The 19,066-nt window shown below is 35.0% G+C and overlaps 1 protein-coding gene across 11 annotated transcripts in view; it reads right to left on the bottom strand.

The window, feature by feature from the left end:
* Positions 1 to 19,066, bottom strand: part of LOC123561292 (uncharacterized) — a 164,833-nt gene that overhangs the window by 72,477 nt on the left and 73,290 nt on the right. For 6 of the 11 annotated variants that reach the window (XM_045353558.2, XM_045353548.2, XM_045353556.2 and 3 more), the window contains 2 exons: positions 15,029 to 15,076; positions 2,123 to 2,154 (listed from right to left, as the gene is read on the bottom strand). In XM_045353558.2, the coding sequence (XP_045209493.2) occupies positions 2,123 to 2,154; positions 15,029 to 15,076 (80 nt within the window). The remainder of the gene's footprint in view (positions 1 to 2,122; positions 2,155 to 15,028; positions 15,077 to 19,066) is intronic. The other 5 variants (XM_045353560.2, XM_045353552.2, XM_045353559.2 and 2 more) reach the window with 1 other exon arrangement.

The following is a 19,066-nucleotide window of genomic DNA, read 5'->3' as shown; positions in this document are numbered from 1 at the left end:
ATTTTATCGAAATATATGGAAACCTGTATCAACTTGAAGCAACTCCTATTAGGTGCAATTCACTTAATCTTCTTGAAGAAACATTTATCAACTTAAAGCTTCTTAATACATGAACCTTGCATCAAGATGCTTGTAAACTGAGAGAAACTGAAGCAATTTATGCAAGTGCAAGGTTAAATGCTAATTATTAATTAATTAATATCATTTCAGATAGAATTATCTATAAAGAGCAAATAACACACAGGATATAGATCTATATATATGTTAAAAGGTTAAGACACAGTATCACATGCTAGACAATTGAAACCTCCCTTTGCAAATGCAAACTAAATACTGTACTCCTACTGAATACTGCATTCGATACGACACCATTGTGTCCAACTGATAACACCAATCTGCAGTAGTGCTCACATTAAAAACCTATGCAGTCTTTTCCATATCACAGTTTTATCCCATCTTTACTGTATGCACATAGGACTTTGTGTCAGTTTACAACTCACTTACCTGGTGTAAGCTGCCATTAAAATGACCATAATTTATAGCATATACCTCATTTTGTACCACTACAGCAAATCAGCATTACCTGTTAAACACTGTGATTATGTATTCTGGTTAAAATCAAGGTAATAAATAACAAATGTTTGACTTTCATTAAAATCTGTACAAAGTACTTTTTTTAAATTTCATACTTAGTGTTATTCATGAGATAACAGATTTAAAACTGCACACAGAAAACTTTTAAAAGTAATTACGTTAGTGAAGGCCTACTAACTAGATTTTAGCGACTACTTTAAAAGAAAGTATTTCATGAAAGCAAAACCGTCTGACAGGAAGGAATGTTTTAGTAGTTTTAGATTTTCAGACAAAGTCATGGATAAAAATGGCAAATCCTACCAAACCAAATCAAACTGTAAATTGACAACCATTCAATAAAACAATGACTTTCCTTTTCTATACCAAAAATTTCTAAGCTAAGATTTTGTTTGTCCTTTTGAGAATTAAGAAACGCTGAGGGTACAAGTTTAAAAGATAGGAATTCAAATTAATTTAACAACTGACAATGCAACAAATAGACTGTAATCAATGTCAAGGCATAAATTTCTATGGAGATAAAACAAAATTAGCATTTTCATTCTGCAGAATTTCAGTTGTGAATAAAGAGAATAAACATCTGCTATAATCTTTCTATATCTCCATAATATACATTTAAGACTTTACAATAAAGGGAATGGACTCAAGAGCAGATTTTGACTAAAAGTGATCCTTTTATAATATTGAAGTCTGGTCATATAATGAACACTTGAACATGAGATTTTGTTTCTAAACTATCTTAAAAATATGCAAAAAGCAATTGTTTTACAAGCAAAATGTTCTGGAATCTGTTTTTGTTCTTGTAAAATTTATACTCTCAGTGTATTGTACTATTTATTTGAACTGCCAAAACATGTTTCTGGCTTTCACGTTAATCTTTTATAGGTGTGTGAACAGAATATAATGAAAGCCAGGGAACATGTTTTGACAATTCAAATAAATAGTGCAATATCTGCTGGATATCTGTTTTTGTTCTTGTAAAATTTATGCTCACAGTGTATCTACTGGGATCTGTTTATGCAATTATAAAATTTATGCTCTCAGTGCAGCAAATCTGACAATAGCTATTGCCTGTTGTGTTTTGGGCATCCAACACTAACTTCTGTTTTTGCAAAATCAAATAAAAATCAAATCTCATCAATTGCTCTTAATTAACCCTTAGCCTGCTAAATTTCTTTAATGGGCAGTACCACTTATTATTCAAAGGGTTATTTGCTGAAAATTTACTGACTGAATAGCAAACAGTGCAGACCATGATCAGCCTGCACATCCCTGCCGCTAGCAGGCTAAAGGTCAAAACATGACAATGTTGCCCAAAACAAAACATTTGTGCTAGCATTGGTGCCTGTATATCTTAACTACAATTAAAGCTTCCTCAGGAATATTTATACATGTCTTTTTTGCGGAAAGCTGCAGAGGGGATACTCTACCAGGGGTTTTGTGGTGCATGATGGGATCTGCCATTGTTTTCATACGTAATATTCATAAGAAGGGTACAAATAATCGCCATAACCTCCACCATAAAACTCACCCCTATATGGGTAACCACCATAACCACCTCGTCTGAAATACAAAAGAACATAGTTTTATAACTGGTAAAGAATATTCTCTTGTCAATTTATGAATGGGTTTCACCTTTACTCTGCTAAATTTCTAAAATGAACTAGTCCCTCATTCAATTTAGACAGTGCCATTAATTATTTGAAGGAGTGTTCACTAAAAATTTACTGACTGAATAGCGGACAGTGCAGACCATGATCAGCCTGCACATCTGTGCAGGCTGATCTTCGTCTGCACTGGTCGCAAAGGCAGAATATCTTGCCACCATCAGGCTAAAGGTTAAAGTAAAGGTAGCTCAATAACTATGGCAGTATTTGACTGGAACTTTTTGATAAAAACAGATAGGGAGTGTTGCAAATACAGTCGAATATCGTTACCTCGATACTCTGGTTAGCACGATGTGTTTTAGTCGGTCCCGATTTTTCTCTATAAATTTTAATGTTATTATTTATCATTACCTCGATATCATTAGCTCGATATTTTGTTTAGCTTGATGAGATTTTTCAGTCCCGTCAACTTACCTGTACTGTTTTTACACCTGGTTTAGTCGATATCACAGCTTGTAAAAAATAATCAATGTTATTTGTAAGGTGTGAAAAGCAACCTATTGTCAGTTTGTGTGTTTGTTTTGTTTGTTATCTAATCTATAATCGAATTTAAATGTCAGCAAGTTTGCATTTAATTACCAGTTATTAGTCTTAAAAAATTAAAAGGTTGTATGTATGTGTGTAATTTTTAATTAAGATGTTTTATTTGTCAATTAAATTAAGATCATATTTACGTTTTATATTATTTCTTTCCCCTTTCAAATATACTGAAAGAAGCATGTGATATAATGACAATATAGACGTCCAAAACGTACGAAATGTAGTCCCAGATAGTCGATATCGTTACGTCAAACTTCGGATACGTCGATGCAATTTTTGAGGTCCTTTGAATATCGAGGTAATGGTATTTGACTGTATGCTGTAAAAATATTGTGCTCAATGACTAGTGTCCCAGACAAATGGAATAGTGAGCATGACACAATTAATGCTGTTCATTATTTTACTGCTTATCATATTAAAACATAGCTGATGTTATCTAATAACAACAGTTGTCTAATGACAGCACACTCGTCTTTTTAAAACCTTTCCAAATTATATTACCTTTGTAAGTTAAAACAAGCATAATTTTGTTAAAATGTTGGCCAAAGTTATGAAATGGCCCAGTCAAATAGAGCCAAAGAGTTGTAATAGGTGAGTATTTGTAAGTTTCCTTATAATGTAGATGATAAAGATGGGAAAATAATTAAGGTTGTGTGAAAATAAGTTAGTTATTGCTTTTCAGCTAAAGCGGATGTCATTATCATCAATTTATATTAAACAGAACTTGCATTTAAACTGCTGTGACGTAAGTTTACAAAACACAGAACTTGTGAACTTTCAGTTAAATTGCTGCGACTTAATAGAATAACGTTAACAGAGCTTGCAATTCAAGTGATGTGACATAATGAATTCACATTAAACCGGGCTTGCATTTCAAGTGATGTGACATAATGAATTCACATTAAACAGAGCTTGCAATTCAAGTGATGTGACATAATGAATTCACATTAAACAGAGCTTGCAATTCAAGTGATGTGACATAATGAATTCACATTAAACCGTGCTTGCAATTCAAATGATGTGACATAATGAATTCACATTAAACAGTGAGTGAGTGAGTTGGGTTTTACGGCGAATCGACACAAAATGGTCATATATCGTCGATCACATTAAACAGAGCTTGCAATTCAAGTGATGTGACATAAGGAATTCACATTAAACGGTGCTTGCAATTCAAGTGATGTGACATAATGAATTCACATTAAACCGTGCTTGCAATTCAAATGATGTGACATAATGAATTCACATTAAACAGAGCTTGCAATTCAAGTGATGTGACATAACGAATTCACTTAGAACAGGGCTTGCAATTCAAATGATGTGACATAATGAATTCACATTAAACAGAACTTGCAATTCACATTAAACAGAGCTTGCAATTCAAGTGATGTGACATAATGAATTCACATTAAACAGGGCTTGCAATTCAAGTGATGTGACATAATGAATTCACATTAAACCGGGCTTGCATTTCAAGTGATGTGACATAATGAATTCACATTAAACAGTGCTTGCAATTCAAGTGATGTGACATAATGAATTCACTTAGAACAGGGCTTGCAATTCAAATGATGTGACATAATGAATTCACATTAAACAGGGCTTGCAATTCAGTGATGTGACATAATGAATTCACATTAAACGGGGCTTGCATTTCAAGTGATGTGACATAATGAATTCACATTAAACAGAGCTTGCATTTCAAGTGATGTGACATAATGAATTCACATTAAACAGGGCTTGCAATTCAAGTGATGTGACATAATGAATTCACATTAAACAGTGCTTGCATTTCAAGTGATGTGACATAATGAATTCACATTAAACTGGGCTTGCATTTCAAGTGATGTGACATAATGAATTCACATTAAACCGGGCTTGCATTTCAAGTGATGTGACATAAAGAATTTACATTAAACAGAGCTTGCAATTCAAATGATGTGACATAACGAATTCACATTAAACAGAGCTTACATTTTATTTGACTTACATTATACAGAGCTTGAATTCTAACTGCTATGACATAACGAATTTACATAACATACAAGTTGCATCTCAATTATTTTGGGATGAGAAATCTATACTATACACAGCTTGTTTTTCAGTTATCAACAATCTTCTTATCAAATAACATTAAAGTTCCCCTTGTAGAGTTAAAGTTATTGTCTTAACTGTTTGGGGTGGTTGTACAAACAATCGGATGAGTGGGAAAGACAAAGTGTCTAATACGTCTAGCCAGTTCCTGGTGACCCATTGAAAAACTTTTCACTGTGTATAATTTGCTTATTAAAGTAATGTTAAAATCATATAACTAAAACTGAAACCAAAAGCTGCACTATATTCAGCAGGGCTCCGGAATTTTGCCGTATTGTCGGTTTTGGACTGATTTTTCACTTTTAATTTCACGATTTAAAAAATGAAAAAAAAAAAAAAAAAAATTGGTCCAATAAAAATGGAGCAAAAAATTAATAATTCGCCTGAAATCTCAATAATCGACCACCTGCCAGCAGGAAATTGTTGTTCCCGCCCTATGATCATCAATAACCGTGTCAAACATCCGACTGTCACCTTTGTAATCGATCCGTAATCAGCATGTGTCGATACAGTGTTCGCGCAGTACGTCCTTTAATGTATGCAGCTAGACGAATCCAATGTTTAGATTCTTTTGATTGTGACCAATTGCTTTTGACTGGGACGGATTTTCTTAAAAAAGACCATTTGCCGACTTTTGGGTACCTTGTTAATGTTTTCATTACTTTTTACCTTGACCAACTGTCTTACGCCATACCAGTTTTGTTTGACGATAAAGAGAAATTAATGGTAGCTTATCAAATGGGCTGTTTAAATTTAAAAGACATTGTTTGAACACGGGTAAAAATCAAGAAAATGGTTATTGTATTTAATAGGACATCACACTGGGAGCCGACATAAATAATTGTTATAATTATCTGATTTGTAAAGAAAATACAAAATATATAAAATACAAAATATGTCTATAAATTTCATACATGGTTAACAAAATTGAACTTTATCATTAATTACTGTTAATACTTCGTGCCAGATAGCGTATATATGTATCATTTTCTTCATTTAGGTTGCCTTTTCATTTTATGTTGAAAAGGCTCTGTGCAACATTCCTGTGATGTTCAAACGAGCTAACAGCTGGCTCTCGGAGATGGTAGTGCCGGGCATCGATGTGGCACAGGGCTGACATTAACTTATAAAATTGGCAAAATGTAGTGGCTAGCTACAGCACAATGCAAGCACATAGGACCACTCCATGCTGTGAAATCCCACAGCGACAACTTTTAATAAATTTGTTTCTGACGTACAACAGCGCTAAAATGCCTCTGCAAAATAGTCCTTTTCGGTATTTCTCGAGAAAATAAGAATATTCCAACAAAGTAACAATTAGATATAACACAGATTGACTTTTATCGTTGTATGATTACTTATTGTGAACGGTATATCTTTTATAATGCATGGCACACTTATTTCTTTGAACTATCACATTATAAATGAATGCATGACTACATGTATATATAGCGTTTGGGGTAACCTTAATAATTACTGACGTGACATAATTTTGTTTCGGACCGATTGGGTTTTCAAAATTTCCAGAGCCCTGATATTCAGATATATGATATATCCAAAAGTAGACTACATTCAGTTTTACTTCAAATTCCCTTTGATTGTAGTCCATTTACTTTCTGAACTATATTTATACCAACACTATATGAAAAGCATTTGCATAAATTTTTGTCCTACATCTACAAAAGCATACATACAACAAGAATTTTGCCAACACATGCCCCCTCAAAATGCTTGATAGAAATACAAAAAATCTTAATAGAGTGCCAATGTGCTATCACATCAAATTACTTCTGGGTTTTACTGTACTAGACTAGTTGTCAGTTTTCTCTATACCAGCTTATACAAGGTACATAACTCAAACAAGAGGGCCAAGATGGCCCTAGGTCGCTCGCCTGAAAAACACACCATAACAGTGTAAACATGTTTGACCTAGCGATTTCATGGAAACAAATATTCTGACCAATTTTCATTAAGATTGGACCAAAAATGTGGTCTCTTGAGTGTAAACAAGTATTTTCTTTGATTTGACCTAGTGACCTAGTTTTTGACATGACCCAGATTCGTGCTTGTTCAAAAACAAACATTCTGACAAAGTTTCAGGAAGAGTGGAGCAAAAAAGTGGCCTCTAGAGTGTATACAAGCTTTTCCTTTCATTCGACCTAGTGACCTAATTTTTGGCCCCACATGACCCAGATTCGAAATAATCCAAGACTTTATGATAAAAAACATTCTGACCAAGTTTTATGAAGATAGAATAAAAATGTGGCCCCAAGAGTGTAAACAAGCTTATTCTTTGATTTGCCTGTTGATCTAGTTTTTAACCCCACTTGACCCAGATATAAATTAATCTGAGATTTCATGCAGACAAACATTCTGACAAAGTTTCATGCACTTAAAATGAAAAATGCAGCCCCTATTGCATACACAAGGTTTTTCTTTTATTTTAACAGGTGACCTAGTTTTTGACCAAGATGACCCAGATTCAAAATTGGGCCAAAGGTCATCAAGGTAAACATTTTGACCTAATTTCATGAAGATATGGTCATAAATGTGGCCTCTAAAGTGTTATCAAGCTTTTCCTTTGATTTGACCTAGTTTCTGACCCAACCTGTCCCAGATTCAAACTTGACCTAGAGGTCATCAAGACAAACATTGTGATCAAATTTTATGAAAATGCAGTGTAAAATGCAGTCCCTATTGCAAACACAAGGTTTTTCTTTGATTTGACCTTGCAGCCTAGTTTTTGACCCCAGATTACGCATATTCAAACTTGACCTAGATTTGATCAAGGCATCCATTCTGACTAAATTTTATGAATCTCCAGTGTAAAATGCAGCCCCTATTGCTACTAAAGGTTTTTCTTTGATTATACCGTGTGACCTAGTTTTTGACCCAAGATGACCCATATTCGAATTTGACCTAGATTTCATCCAGATAAACATTCTGATCAAATTTCATGAAGATCTGGTGTAAAATGCAGTCCCTGTTGCATACACAAGGTCATTCTTTGATTTGACCTAGTGACCTAGTTTTAGATCCAAGATTACCTATATTCAAACATGACCTAGATTTCATCAAGTCAACTATTCTAATTTAATTTCATGAAGATTCGGTGTAAAATGCAGTCCCTGTTGCATACACAAGGTTTTTCTTTGATTTGACCTACTGACCTAGTTTTAGATCCAAGATTACCCATATTCAAACACGACCTAGATTTCATCAAGTCAACTACTCTCATTTAATTTCATGAAGATCCGATGTAAAATGCAGTCCCTATTGCATACACAAGGTTTTTCTTTGATTTGACCTAGAGGCCTAGTTTTTGACCCCAGATGACCTATATACGAACTTGACCTAGATTTAATCAAGGCAATCATTCTGATCAAATTTCATGAAGATCAATTGAAATATACAGCCTCTATCGCATACACAAGGTTTTTCTTTGATTTGACCTAGTGACCTAGTTTTTACCCCAAATGACTCATATTTGAACTTGACTTAGATTTCATCAAGGCAATCATTCTGACTAAATTTTATGAATATCCAGTGTAAAATGTTGCCCCTATTGCGTACACAAGGTTTTTCTTTAATTTGACCGGGTGACCAGGTTCTTTACCCTAGATGACCCATATTCTAACTTGACCTAGATTTCATCCAGACAAACATTCTGATCAAATTTCATGAAGATCCTGTGTAAAATGCAATCCCTATTGCATACACAAGGTTTTTCTTTGAAATGACCTAGTGACCTAGTTTTTGACCCCGGATTACCCATATTTGGACTTGACCTAGATTTCATCAAGGCAATCATTCTGACCAAATTTCATGAAGATCAATTGAAAAATACAGTCTCTATCGCATACACAAGGTTTTTCTTTGATTTGACCTAGTGACCTGGTTTTTGACCCAAGATGACCCATATTCGAACGTGGCCTAGATTTCATCAAGGCAATTATTCTGACCAAATTTCATAAAGATCTTTGAAAATACAGCCTCTATTGCATACACAAGCTAAATGTTGACAGACAGACGACAGACACTGGACATCAAGCAATCACAATAACTCACCTGAGCATTGCTCAGGAGAGCTAATAAAAAACAAGAGGGCCAAGATGGCCCTAGGTCGCTCACCTAAGAAACACTCCATAACAGTGTAAAACATGTTTGACCTAGTGATTTCATGGAAACAAATATTCTGACCAATTTTCATTAAGATTGGACCAAAAAATTGGTCTCTTGCAATAAAACAAGTATTTTCTTAGATATGACCTAGTTTTTGACCCTAGATGACCCATGTTCAAACTCGACCTAGATTTTATCAAGGCAATCATTCTGACCAAAATTCATGTAGATCAACTGAAAAATACAGCCTCTATCACATACAGAAGTTTTTTCTTTGATTTGACCAAGTGACCTACTTTTTGACCTCAGATGACCCATATTCAAATTTGACCTAGATTTCATTAAGGCAATCAACCTGACCAAATTTCATAAATATCAACTGAAAAAAAACAGTCTCTATCGCATACACAAGATTTTTCTTTAATTTGACCTAGTGACCTAGTTTTTGACCTCAGATAACCCATATTCAAAACTGACCTAGTTTTCATCAAGGCAATCACTCTGACCAAATTTCATGAAGATCAATTGAAAAATACATCCTCTATTGCATACACAATGTTTTTCTTCGATTTGACCTAGTGACCTAGTTTTGGACCCCAGATGACCCATTTTCGAAATCAGCCTAGATTTTATCAAGGTAATCATTCTGGCTAAATTTCATGAAGATCAGTTAAAAAATACAGCCTCTATTGCATACACAAGGTTTTTCTTGGATTTGACCTAGTGACTAGTTTTTGACCTCAGATGACCATTTTCAAACTTGGTCTAAATTTCATCAAGGCAATCATTCTGACCAAAATTCATGAAGATCAATTGAAAAATACAGCCTCTATCGCATACACAAGGTTTTTACGTGATATGACCTAGTGACCTAGTTTTTGACCCCAGATGACCCATTTTCGAACTCGGCCTAGATTTCATCAAGGTAATCATTCTGACCAAAATTCATGAAGATCAACTGAAAAATACCGCCTCTATCGCATACACAAGGTTTTTCTTTGATTTGACCTAGTGACCTAGTTTTTGACCCGAGATGACCCATTTTCGAACTCCGCCTAGATTTCATCAAGGCAATCATTCTGACCAAAATTCATGAAGATCAATTGAAAAATACAGCCTCTATCGCATACACAAGGTTTTTCTTTGATTTGACCTAGTGACCTAGTTTTTGACCGAGATGACCCATTTTCGAATCGGCCTAGATTTCATCAAGGTTATCATTCTGACCAATATTCATGAAGAAGAATTGAAAAATACAGCCTCTATCGCATACACAAGGTTTTTCTTTGATTTGACCTAGTGACTAGTTTTTGACCCGAGATGACCATTTTCAAACTCGGCCTAGATTTCATCAAGGTTATCATTTGACCAATATTCATGAAGAAGAATTGAAAAATACAGCCTCTATCGCATACACAAGGTTTTTCTTTGATTTGACCTAGTGACCTAGTTTTTGACCCGAGATGACCCATTTTCGAACTCGGCTTAGATTTCATCAAGGTTATCATTCTGACCAATATTCATGAAGATTAATTGAAAAATACCACCTCTATCGCATACACAAGGTTTTTCTTTGATTGACCTAGTGACCTAGTTTTTGACCCGAGATGACCCATTTTCGAACTCGGCCTAGATTTCATCAAAGTTATCATTCTGACCAATATTCATGAAGATTAAATGAAAAATACAGCCTCTATCGCATACACAAGGTTTTTCTTTGATTTGACCTAGTGACCTAGTTTTTGACCCGAGATGACCCATTTTCGAGCTCGGCCTAGATTTCATCAAGGTTATCATTCTGACCAATATTCATGAAGATTAATTGAAAAATACAGCCTCTATCGCATACACAAGCTAAATGTTGACAGACGACGGACGACAGACGACAGACGACGGACGCCGGACGCCGGACATTGAGCGATCAGAAAAACTCACCTGAGCATTGCTCAGGTGAGCTAACAACAAAGACTACCTGGTTGGTTATGGAACTTGGCCATGATAGTATACCCAAAAACAATGTGACCAAGTTTGGTGAATACTGGTGGGTAAGAGCTGTATAAGTTATAAAGTGGACACCGTCAACCAGCACAATTTTGAATAATTTTTAGCCATAACTCAAGAAAGACTTGGATGATCAAGCTGGTTATCAACCTTTTCAAAGATATTATGCCCATTAAACTGTGACCAAGTTTGGTGTGTTCAAGTAAGAGAGAACACACAATGCGCTTTTAGAATTTTGAGTATTCCAAGGACCATAAGTCAAAAAGAGACTTGGAGAGTCCTGCAGGTTATGTAATACGGTCGAGAAATTATGCCATTAAACATTTTGACAGAGTTAGCTGAAAATTAGATAAGAACTGCTCTAGACCATCTTGAACAGCCTGATAAACTTTAAATACAGAATGCAAATATTTAAGTTCTGACAAGGCTCTATTCTATGATCCCTCACACGTAAGGCAGACACTCCACCCCTCTGCAATAACAGCAGTATCTACAGCTAAGCAGTGTAAGTGAACACACAATCTGACTGAAGTACATCTCCTATTACGCTATGCTTAGGATCTGAACACGAACTATTGATAGCCTCGTTCTGACGACCCTTCCGCTGGCCAATCGAAAGCTAACTTACAACATTCTGCAAGCTTAAAAAAGTCTTGGTTTTCGATACAGTCGACATCGTACTTGCGACCACCTCTATTAAGCGATTTTTGTATGTGAAGACGTCAATAAATCCCTCAACCAACGTTTTCGTACATAAATTCTTCCATCTAAGACGGATACTTTTTCACTTTAAAGACTTAGCGCCACATTAATGTATCCGTGGTATTTATTACGACAACAAGTCTTTAGCGATTTCGGACCAAAGTTCTACCGGGATTCTTCATCTGTTGTAAATTAGCGAGTTACATTTTGACAATTGCTGAATAATTAACTTTTACACCGACTGAACAACATATAGAACCTTAATGTGTCAGACATTGTTGACTTGGACAAGTGTTCATCGATGATTTTCACATACAGTGATTTCAAAAAAGGTTCTACACAGTTACATTAACATTAAATGAATATATTTTACCTTCTTATCTGAACACGAATTCATTGATAGACCTCGTCCATTACGAGATGACCACTTCAGCATCTGCAGAGCTTTAATACAAGTCGTTGTATCTACAATTCTTATGTCATAAATGTCAAATGGCCGGCTAGCTCAGTCGGTAGGCTCAGTCGGTAGGACACTTGATCTGTAAGCGAGGGGTCCTGGGTTCAAGCCCTGGACTGACTGCAAATTTTTCTTACTCTTTGACATTCGAACAAGTCGTCTGATTGGTTCAAATAAAAATAGATTTGTGAAAATAAAAATAACAATACTGGAAATCCAAAATATACAGAAGACGTATGTGAATAGGTCATTCTCAGATCTTCGTTTAGAAGATCAAGTATTTCAGTCAAATTGGTGAACACATAATCTCTACCCAACTGCATTAAATGAACTGGAACAATTTTGTGACAATAACATGTTCAGAGTACTCCAGATTACGGTGTATTGACTTTGTGAGCTAACGGCAATTTTTGTGTAAAGAAAAAATATAATCTAATTTTGCTAACATTTTTAATCTGTCAAAAGTGCCCAAATTTCTCAGACATGATTGTTAGAGTATGAACTTACCAACTGTTAGTACCAGTGAAATATACCTTACACCGATTCTTTTACATTTGCACCATTAGCAGCTGGTGAACGGCAAAGACAGCCAGCTTGTCCAAATTTAAACAATAATTTTACAAGTTTTGAGAGGATTTCAATCAATAGGAAATTACAATTACAAACTACATACTTTTCTGTACTACATGAAGTCATTAGCATTCGCTGTCAGGAATGACTGTCATTCATTTTTTCCAATGATTCTTAGACAGAGTCCATTGTTTACATTTTTACTCGTTACCAGTGCACTTGTTAAAACAACTATATCTATAAAAACCAAAGTACATGAAGATTCTTGTATGGTCTTGACATTCCCACTAGTGGTTACTGAGATACCAGCTTACATACAAATACTTAACCAAATTGTGACGCCGATGCAGACACAGACACAGACGCAAGGATGAGTCCAAAGCTCTACTTATACTTCCAATAGTCAAGATAAAAATGTCAATCTGTGTTATATCTGATCCTAACTTTGTCGATCTGTTCATGTTTTTCTGACCCTGGATCTCTCACCTGAGTAATATGAGCTACATGTTTCAAAAGCCAAATTGATGCTAAAATATTAAGAAAGTAGGTCAGTAGGTCAAATTCATGGTCAATGAACGTCAGTTTTAAGACTGGTGTACAAAACTGTATATGTCATCCGAAATTCAAGGCTGTATCTTAAAAAGCAAGAAAGTAGGTCAGTAGGTCAAGGTCATAGTTAGGTGATTCTTATCACTTAGGGTCCTTAGGTAATTATAATTAAACAGTCTAGGAAATATGATCTTATATTTTTTTTAAGTAAATTTTTCCCTATATAACTCGTATAACAAGTGACCCCCGGGGCACGGCCTCTTTTCACCCCAGGGGCATAATTTGAAAAATCTTGTTAGAGATCCACTAGGTAATGCTACATACCAAATATCAAAGGCCTAGGCCTTGAACTTTCAGATAAGAAGAATTTTAATATTTTTTCCTATATAAGTCTATGTAAAACTTGGGACCCCCAGGGCAGGGGCCTCTTTTCACCCCTGGGGAATAATTTGAACACTTGGTAGAGAATCACTAGGCAATGCAACATACCAAATATCAAAAGCCTAGACCTAGGCAAGAAGATTTTTTTCCCTATATGTCTATGTAAAACTTGGGACCCCCAGGGTGGGGCCTCTTTTAAGCCCATTGGCGTAATTTGAACAACCTTGGTAGAGGACCATAAGGCAATGCTACATACCAAACATCAAAGGCCTAGGTCTTGTGGTTTCAGATAATAAGATTTTTTAAGTTTTTTCCTTTTAAGTCTATGTAGAACTTGGGACCCCCGGGGCAGTGCCTCTTTTCACCCCAGGGGCATAATTTGAACAATCTTCATAAAGGACCATTAGATGATATCACATGCAAAATATTGAAACTCTACACCTTGTGGTTTTGGACAAGAAGATTTTCAAAGTTTTCCCTATATAACTCTATGTAAACCATGTGACCCCCAAGGCGGAGCCATATTTGACCCTAGGGGGATTATTTGACAAAATCTTTGTAGAGGACCACTAGATAATGCTACATACCAAATATAAAAGCCCTATGACCTGTGGTTTTGGAGAAGAAGATTTTTAAAGATTTTCCTTTCGGTTGACATGGCAACCAGAGTGCTGTATGGAACTCAATTCTTTGAACAATTTTTAAAGAAGACCATCCAAGGAACATCCCTGTGAAGTTTCATCAAATCTGGCCTTGTGGTTTAGGAGGAGATGTTGTTTAAGGGAAAGTGTGGACGGATGGAAGCCGGACGGTGAGCGATCACAATAGCTCACCCTGAGCCTTTGGCTCAGGTGAGCTAAAAATGCAGGAAAGGACAAAATAGCCAAAGCATTTTTTCCAAGCACCATATTAACTTATGAGTTGTAAGATATCATCAGGTGCTAGGATGACGGACCAAGTTGTGTTATGTCCACACCTGGGTTTAAGTGAAATATTTGAAGAAAGGCTTGAGAATGTTTCACAGGTGCTTTACTTCAACTGAACTGAGGGATTTTCGCCACTTGTACAGTACCAAAATGTCACATGGGATGGCTACCTTCACCATGGTATCAGGCAATCTATGCAATTAATTCATTTCTTCCACACTGCGTTGCAGATTTTTTTGTAAATCAGATCAATAATGACTGTAGAAGAAGTTGAATCAACCAGAAAGTGTAAGGGACAGATGTTTGGAGGACGGACAGTTCAAACATTACACGCCTCATGGGTCTTCGACACCAAGGGCATAAAAAGCATAAGCATAACTTTCTTTCCTATCCTATTTTGTATATCTCTTACACTTTCATTAACTTACAGTTCAGTTTCTGGCACTGTTACATACTCATAAGCTGTCATTGGTTTCCTGTAATGTTTTTACATAAAAGATAACTTACATTTCCATTGCTGAGAAATTTGTATTATTGAGTCAAAGTAACTGACTGGAATTTATAACTTTATATCATAGATAACTTACATTTCCAGCATTGCAGATGTTGTACAATAATTGCTTTCAAATGCATAGAAAAAATACAAAAAAACATGATTGGCAGATTTAAAGGGTTGTGAATGTCATGTGCAAAACCCATCAACCCTAAACCCACAAGTGATCCACTGCAATATGGAAGATAGCAGCATGTTCCTTTGGTGATTGGGTAATATAATGAAATTACAAAACATAAGTTACTTAATGGATTGTATGACGATTTATTCAATATGCTCATTTGAAAATTTTCTTATACGAATTTACTTAAGCAAATCCTAGTTTGAGCATTCATGCAAATAATTATTGTTATAAGTATGTTTTCTAAGAAGGTATTATGAACCTGGAAATAAATATTCACCCTTACTTTGGCTCATGAGTAAAATGAGGTAAGATTCTAAATTAGAAATTTCAAACTATTAATTATAGTTTGATATCTGAGATGCTTCTGACATACAGACAAGTGTTAGACTGCAGATAATAAAATTAAGAAGCTTTCGAAATCTTTCACTGTATTACTTACAGAAAAGATATTTACCATTGACATAACAATTCAATGGATTTCCCCATGTAACAGTTTGATTATTACATTTTAATCTCTTGCAGATTGAACTCATAACTTAATTTCATTATCCATTATTGCAAGATTTTGGGGGCATTAATGCGCCCATTTTCTGAAAACTAAACAGTCAAGCAACTTTTTTATCTTTGATCATACAAATTTCATTGAACTTACAGTGGTGCCAATTATCTCACATGTACAACAAAGAGTTTGTTATCTGACATGTGCTTTACATAAGAAACTCCATATATCAATTAACTGAAAGAGAAATCCTTTATAAGTTAATAATATGATGGAATTTTATTATAATACCAATTTGATTTCAATTTGACAAAATTGACTATTGCTATAAGTGCTGAGAAAATACTAAAAATATTAATGATTGGACATTTAAAGGTTGTGATCATGTGCAACCATCAACCCTAAACCCACAGTGATCCAACTGCACTAGGGAGAAGCAAGCATTCCTTACGTGATTGGGTAATATAATGAAATTACAAAACATAAGTTACTTAAATGTCTATTGTTATGTACATTTCATTCCCCATTATGCTCATTTTATTATTATTTCTTATGTACGTTTACTGTAAAGCTTGTCCTAGTTTGAGGCATCATGTATGTCAATAAGTTATTTATAGTCATGCTTTTCTAGAAGGTTTTATCAACCGGGTGTTTACATTATTTTTAAGTCTGGGTTATTCTAGATTTTTCTAGAAATTTCATTTTAATATAAGTGATACATGAGATGCTTTACATAAGAAGCTGTCTGAGGACTGGCGAAGAATACAATTAAGACCTTATCGAAAATCTTTCCTGTATTTCTTAACAGCAAAATATTTACCATTTGGACATTTAACATTTGATGGATTTACATTAACATTGTGACTTTTAACAGGGTATTTATATTCTTCAGATATACTATATTATTTCATTATTATTATCATGCAAGATTTATATAGCGCCCTTTTCATGATAAACATGTCCAAAGGCGCTTTACACAGTACAAAGGCAGCAACACAGGGTGCCAAATTCATCCTCTACTAGTACAGACAAAGAGTGATCTGACCAGAGGGACAGTGTCAGAGAAAACCCCCAGAACAGAGAGAGAGAGAGAGAAAACCTTTAGATACAGTTTGAAGTCTATGAGGAATTTGGAATTATTACCAATTGGATTTAAATTTGACCACGACAGGATCTGGACTATTCTTGCCTATTTAAGGCTAGTTAACATTTTAAAAAATTTGAACTGTTACTTTGTTATTGTTAATAGTTACTCTTAGATGTAACACTCTTGATTGCAAAAATATAATGTGTTAGAGCAGGTATTGGTATGAAGATGACGAAACAAGAGGGCCATGATGGCCCTGTATCGCTCACCTGAGTACCATTACTCAAAATGATATGATCATAGAGCACATAGGCATACTCACTAAATATCATCAGGATAAACATTTTCTTGTAACAGTCCCTTTTGACCTAGTCAGGGCCAATTTCCATACCAAGTTTGAGGGTCCTAGGCTCAAATGCTGCATTTTTGTACTAACATGACTATTTCTTACGCTGGAAGACTGAAATAACATTTAAAACCAATCTCATTAGATGCTGCTTATATATATTCATTTACATAAAATAAAGGGAGGTAATTTGTCATAAATTCAGTCAAAAGTTATCTACCCTGATTGTCCGAGTCCATCTGATGGCACAAATGACATTTCAAATCAGTATCTTCATTGGTTACTGAGATACACCCATTTTAATTTGGAACAAAGGGAGGCAATTTGACATAAAATCAGTCCATAGCTATCTACCCTGATTGCCTCAGTCCAACTAAAGACAATAATGAAATTTAAAATGAGTACTATAAATATTTACCAAAATAAATCCGTCTTTATTAAAATCAGGGGAGGTAATCATGCATTGGTATATGCATGTAGAAGATACAGAGTACAAGCCTATACAACAATGTATTAGTAAAGTATTCATATCGATAAATGTTCAATCAAGAGTTATCTAACATAGACTATTTCTTACCATGGAAGACATAAATAACGTTTCAAACCAATCTCATTAGAAGCTGCTAAGGTGTATTCTTTAGATAAAAAATAAAGGGAGGTAATTTGTCCTAAATTCAGTCAATATGTATCTTCACTGATTGTCCAAGTCCATCTGTTGAAATAAATGAAATTTCAGATCAGTATCTTCATTAGTTACGGAGATATACCTATTTTAATTTGAAATAAAGGGAGGTAATTTGACATAAAATTAGTCCATAGTTATCTACCCTGATTGTCTCAGTCCAACTAATGACAATAATGAAATTTCAAATAAGTCCTATAAGGACTTACTGATATAAATCCATTTTGATTACAATCAGGGGATGTAATCAGATATAAAATAACTCTGGAACCTACGATTGGATCAGACAGATTCGTCATGGAATCCCTTTCAGGGGCCATAACTCTGGAACCCATAATGGAATCTGGCCAGTTCAAAAAAGGATCCAAGACCTTATGGTGATACAAGTTGTGTGCAAGTTTGGTAAAAATCAAATCATAAATAAAGCTGCTATTGTGCAGACAAGGTCAAAATAGCTAATTTTGGCCCTTTCAGGGGCCATAACTCTGGAACCCATAATGGGATCTGGCCAGTTCAAGAAAGGAACCGAGATCTTATGGTGATACAAGTTGTGTGCAAGTTTGATTAAAATAAAATCATAAATGAAACCTCTATCGTGCAGACAAGAAATTGTTGACGCACGGACGGACTGACGACGGACGAAGGGTGATCACAAAAGCTCACCTTGTCACTATGTGACAGGTGAGCTAAACAAGAGCTGTCGGAGGACAGCAACGCTCGACTATTCAACAGCCTTGTCAATTGAATGAATACAAAAGTTGAAAAAGGGGCATAATTTTGTAAAATGCAAAGTAGAGGTATTGAACCTCTGTACTGCATGTCATATCATGACAGTGAACAAGTGTGTGAAGTTTCAATCCTTTCCAATTTGTGGATACTGAGATACCAGCTTACATACAAAAACTTAACAAAAAACTGCTAAGTCAAAGGGGCATAATTTTGTAAAAATGCCAAGTAGAGTTATGGGACCTTCACAGTGCATGTTAGATCATGACAGTGAACAAGTGTGTGAAGTTTCAATCCATTCCAATTAGTGGATACTGAGATATCAGATTACATACAAAAATTTAACCAAAAACTGCTAAGTCGAAAAAGGGGCATAATTTGAAAAAAAAGAGTAGAGTTATGGACTTGCTTAGTGCATGTCAGAACATGATAGTGAACAAGTATGTGAA

Source organism: Mercenaria mercenaria, chromosome 10, assembly GCF_021730395.1.
Source record: "Mercenaria mercenaria strain notata chromosome 10, MADL_Memer_1, whole genome shotgun sequence".
NCBI lineage: Eukaryota > Metazoa > Mollusca > Bivalvia > Venerida > Veneridae > Mercenaria > Mercenaria mercenaria.
The sequence above is the reverse complement of the archived record's forward strand: the minus strand, read 5'-3'. Positions and strand labels throughout refer to the sequence as shown.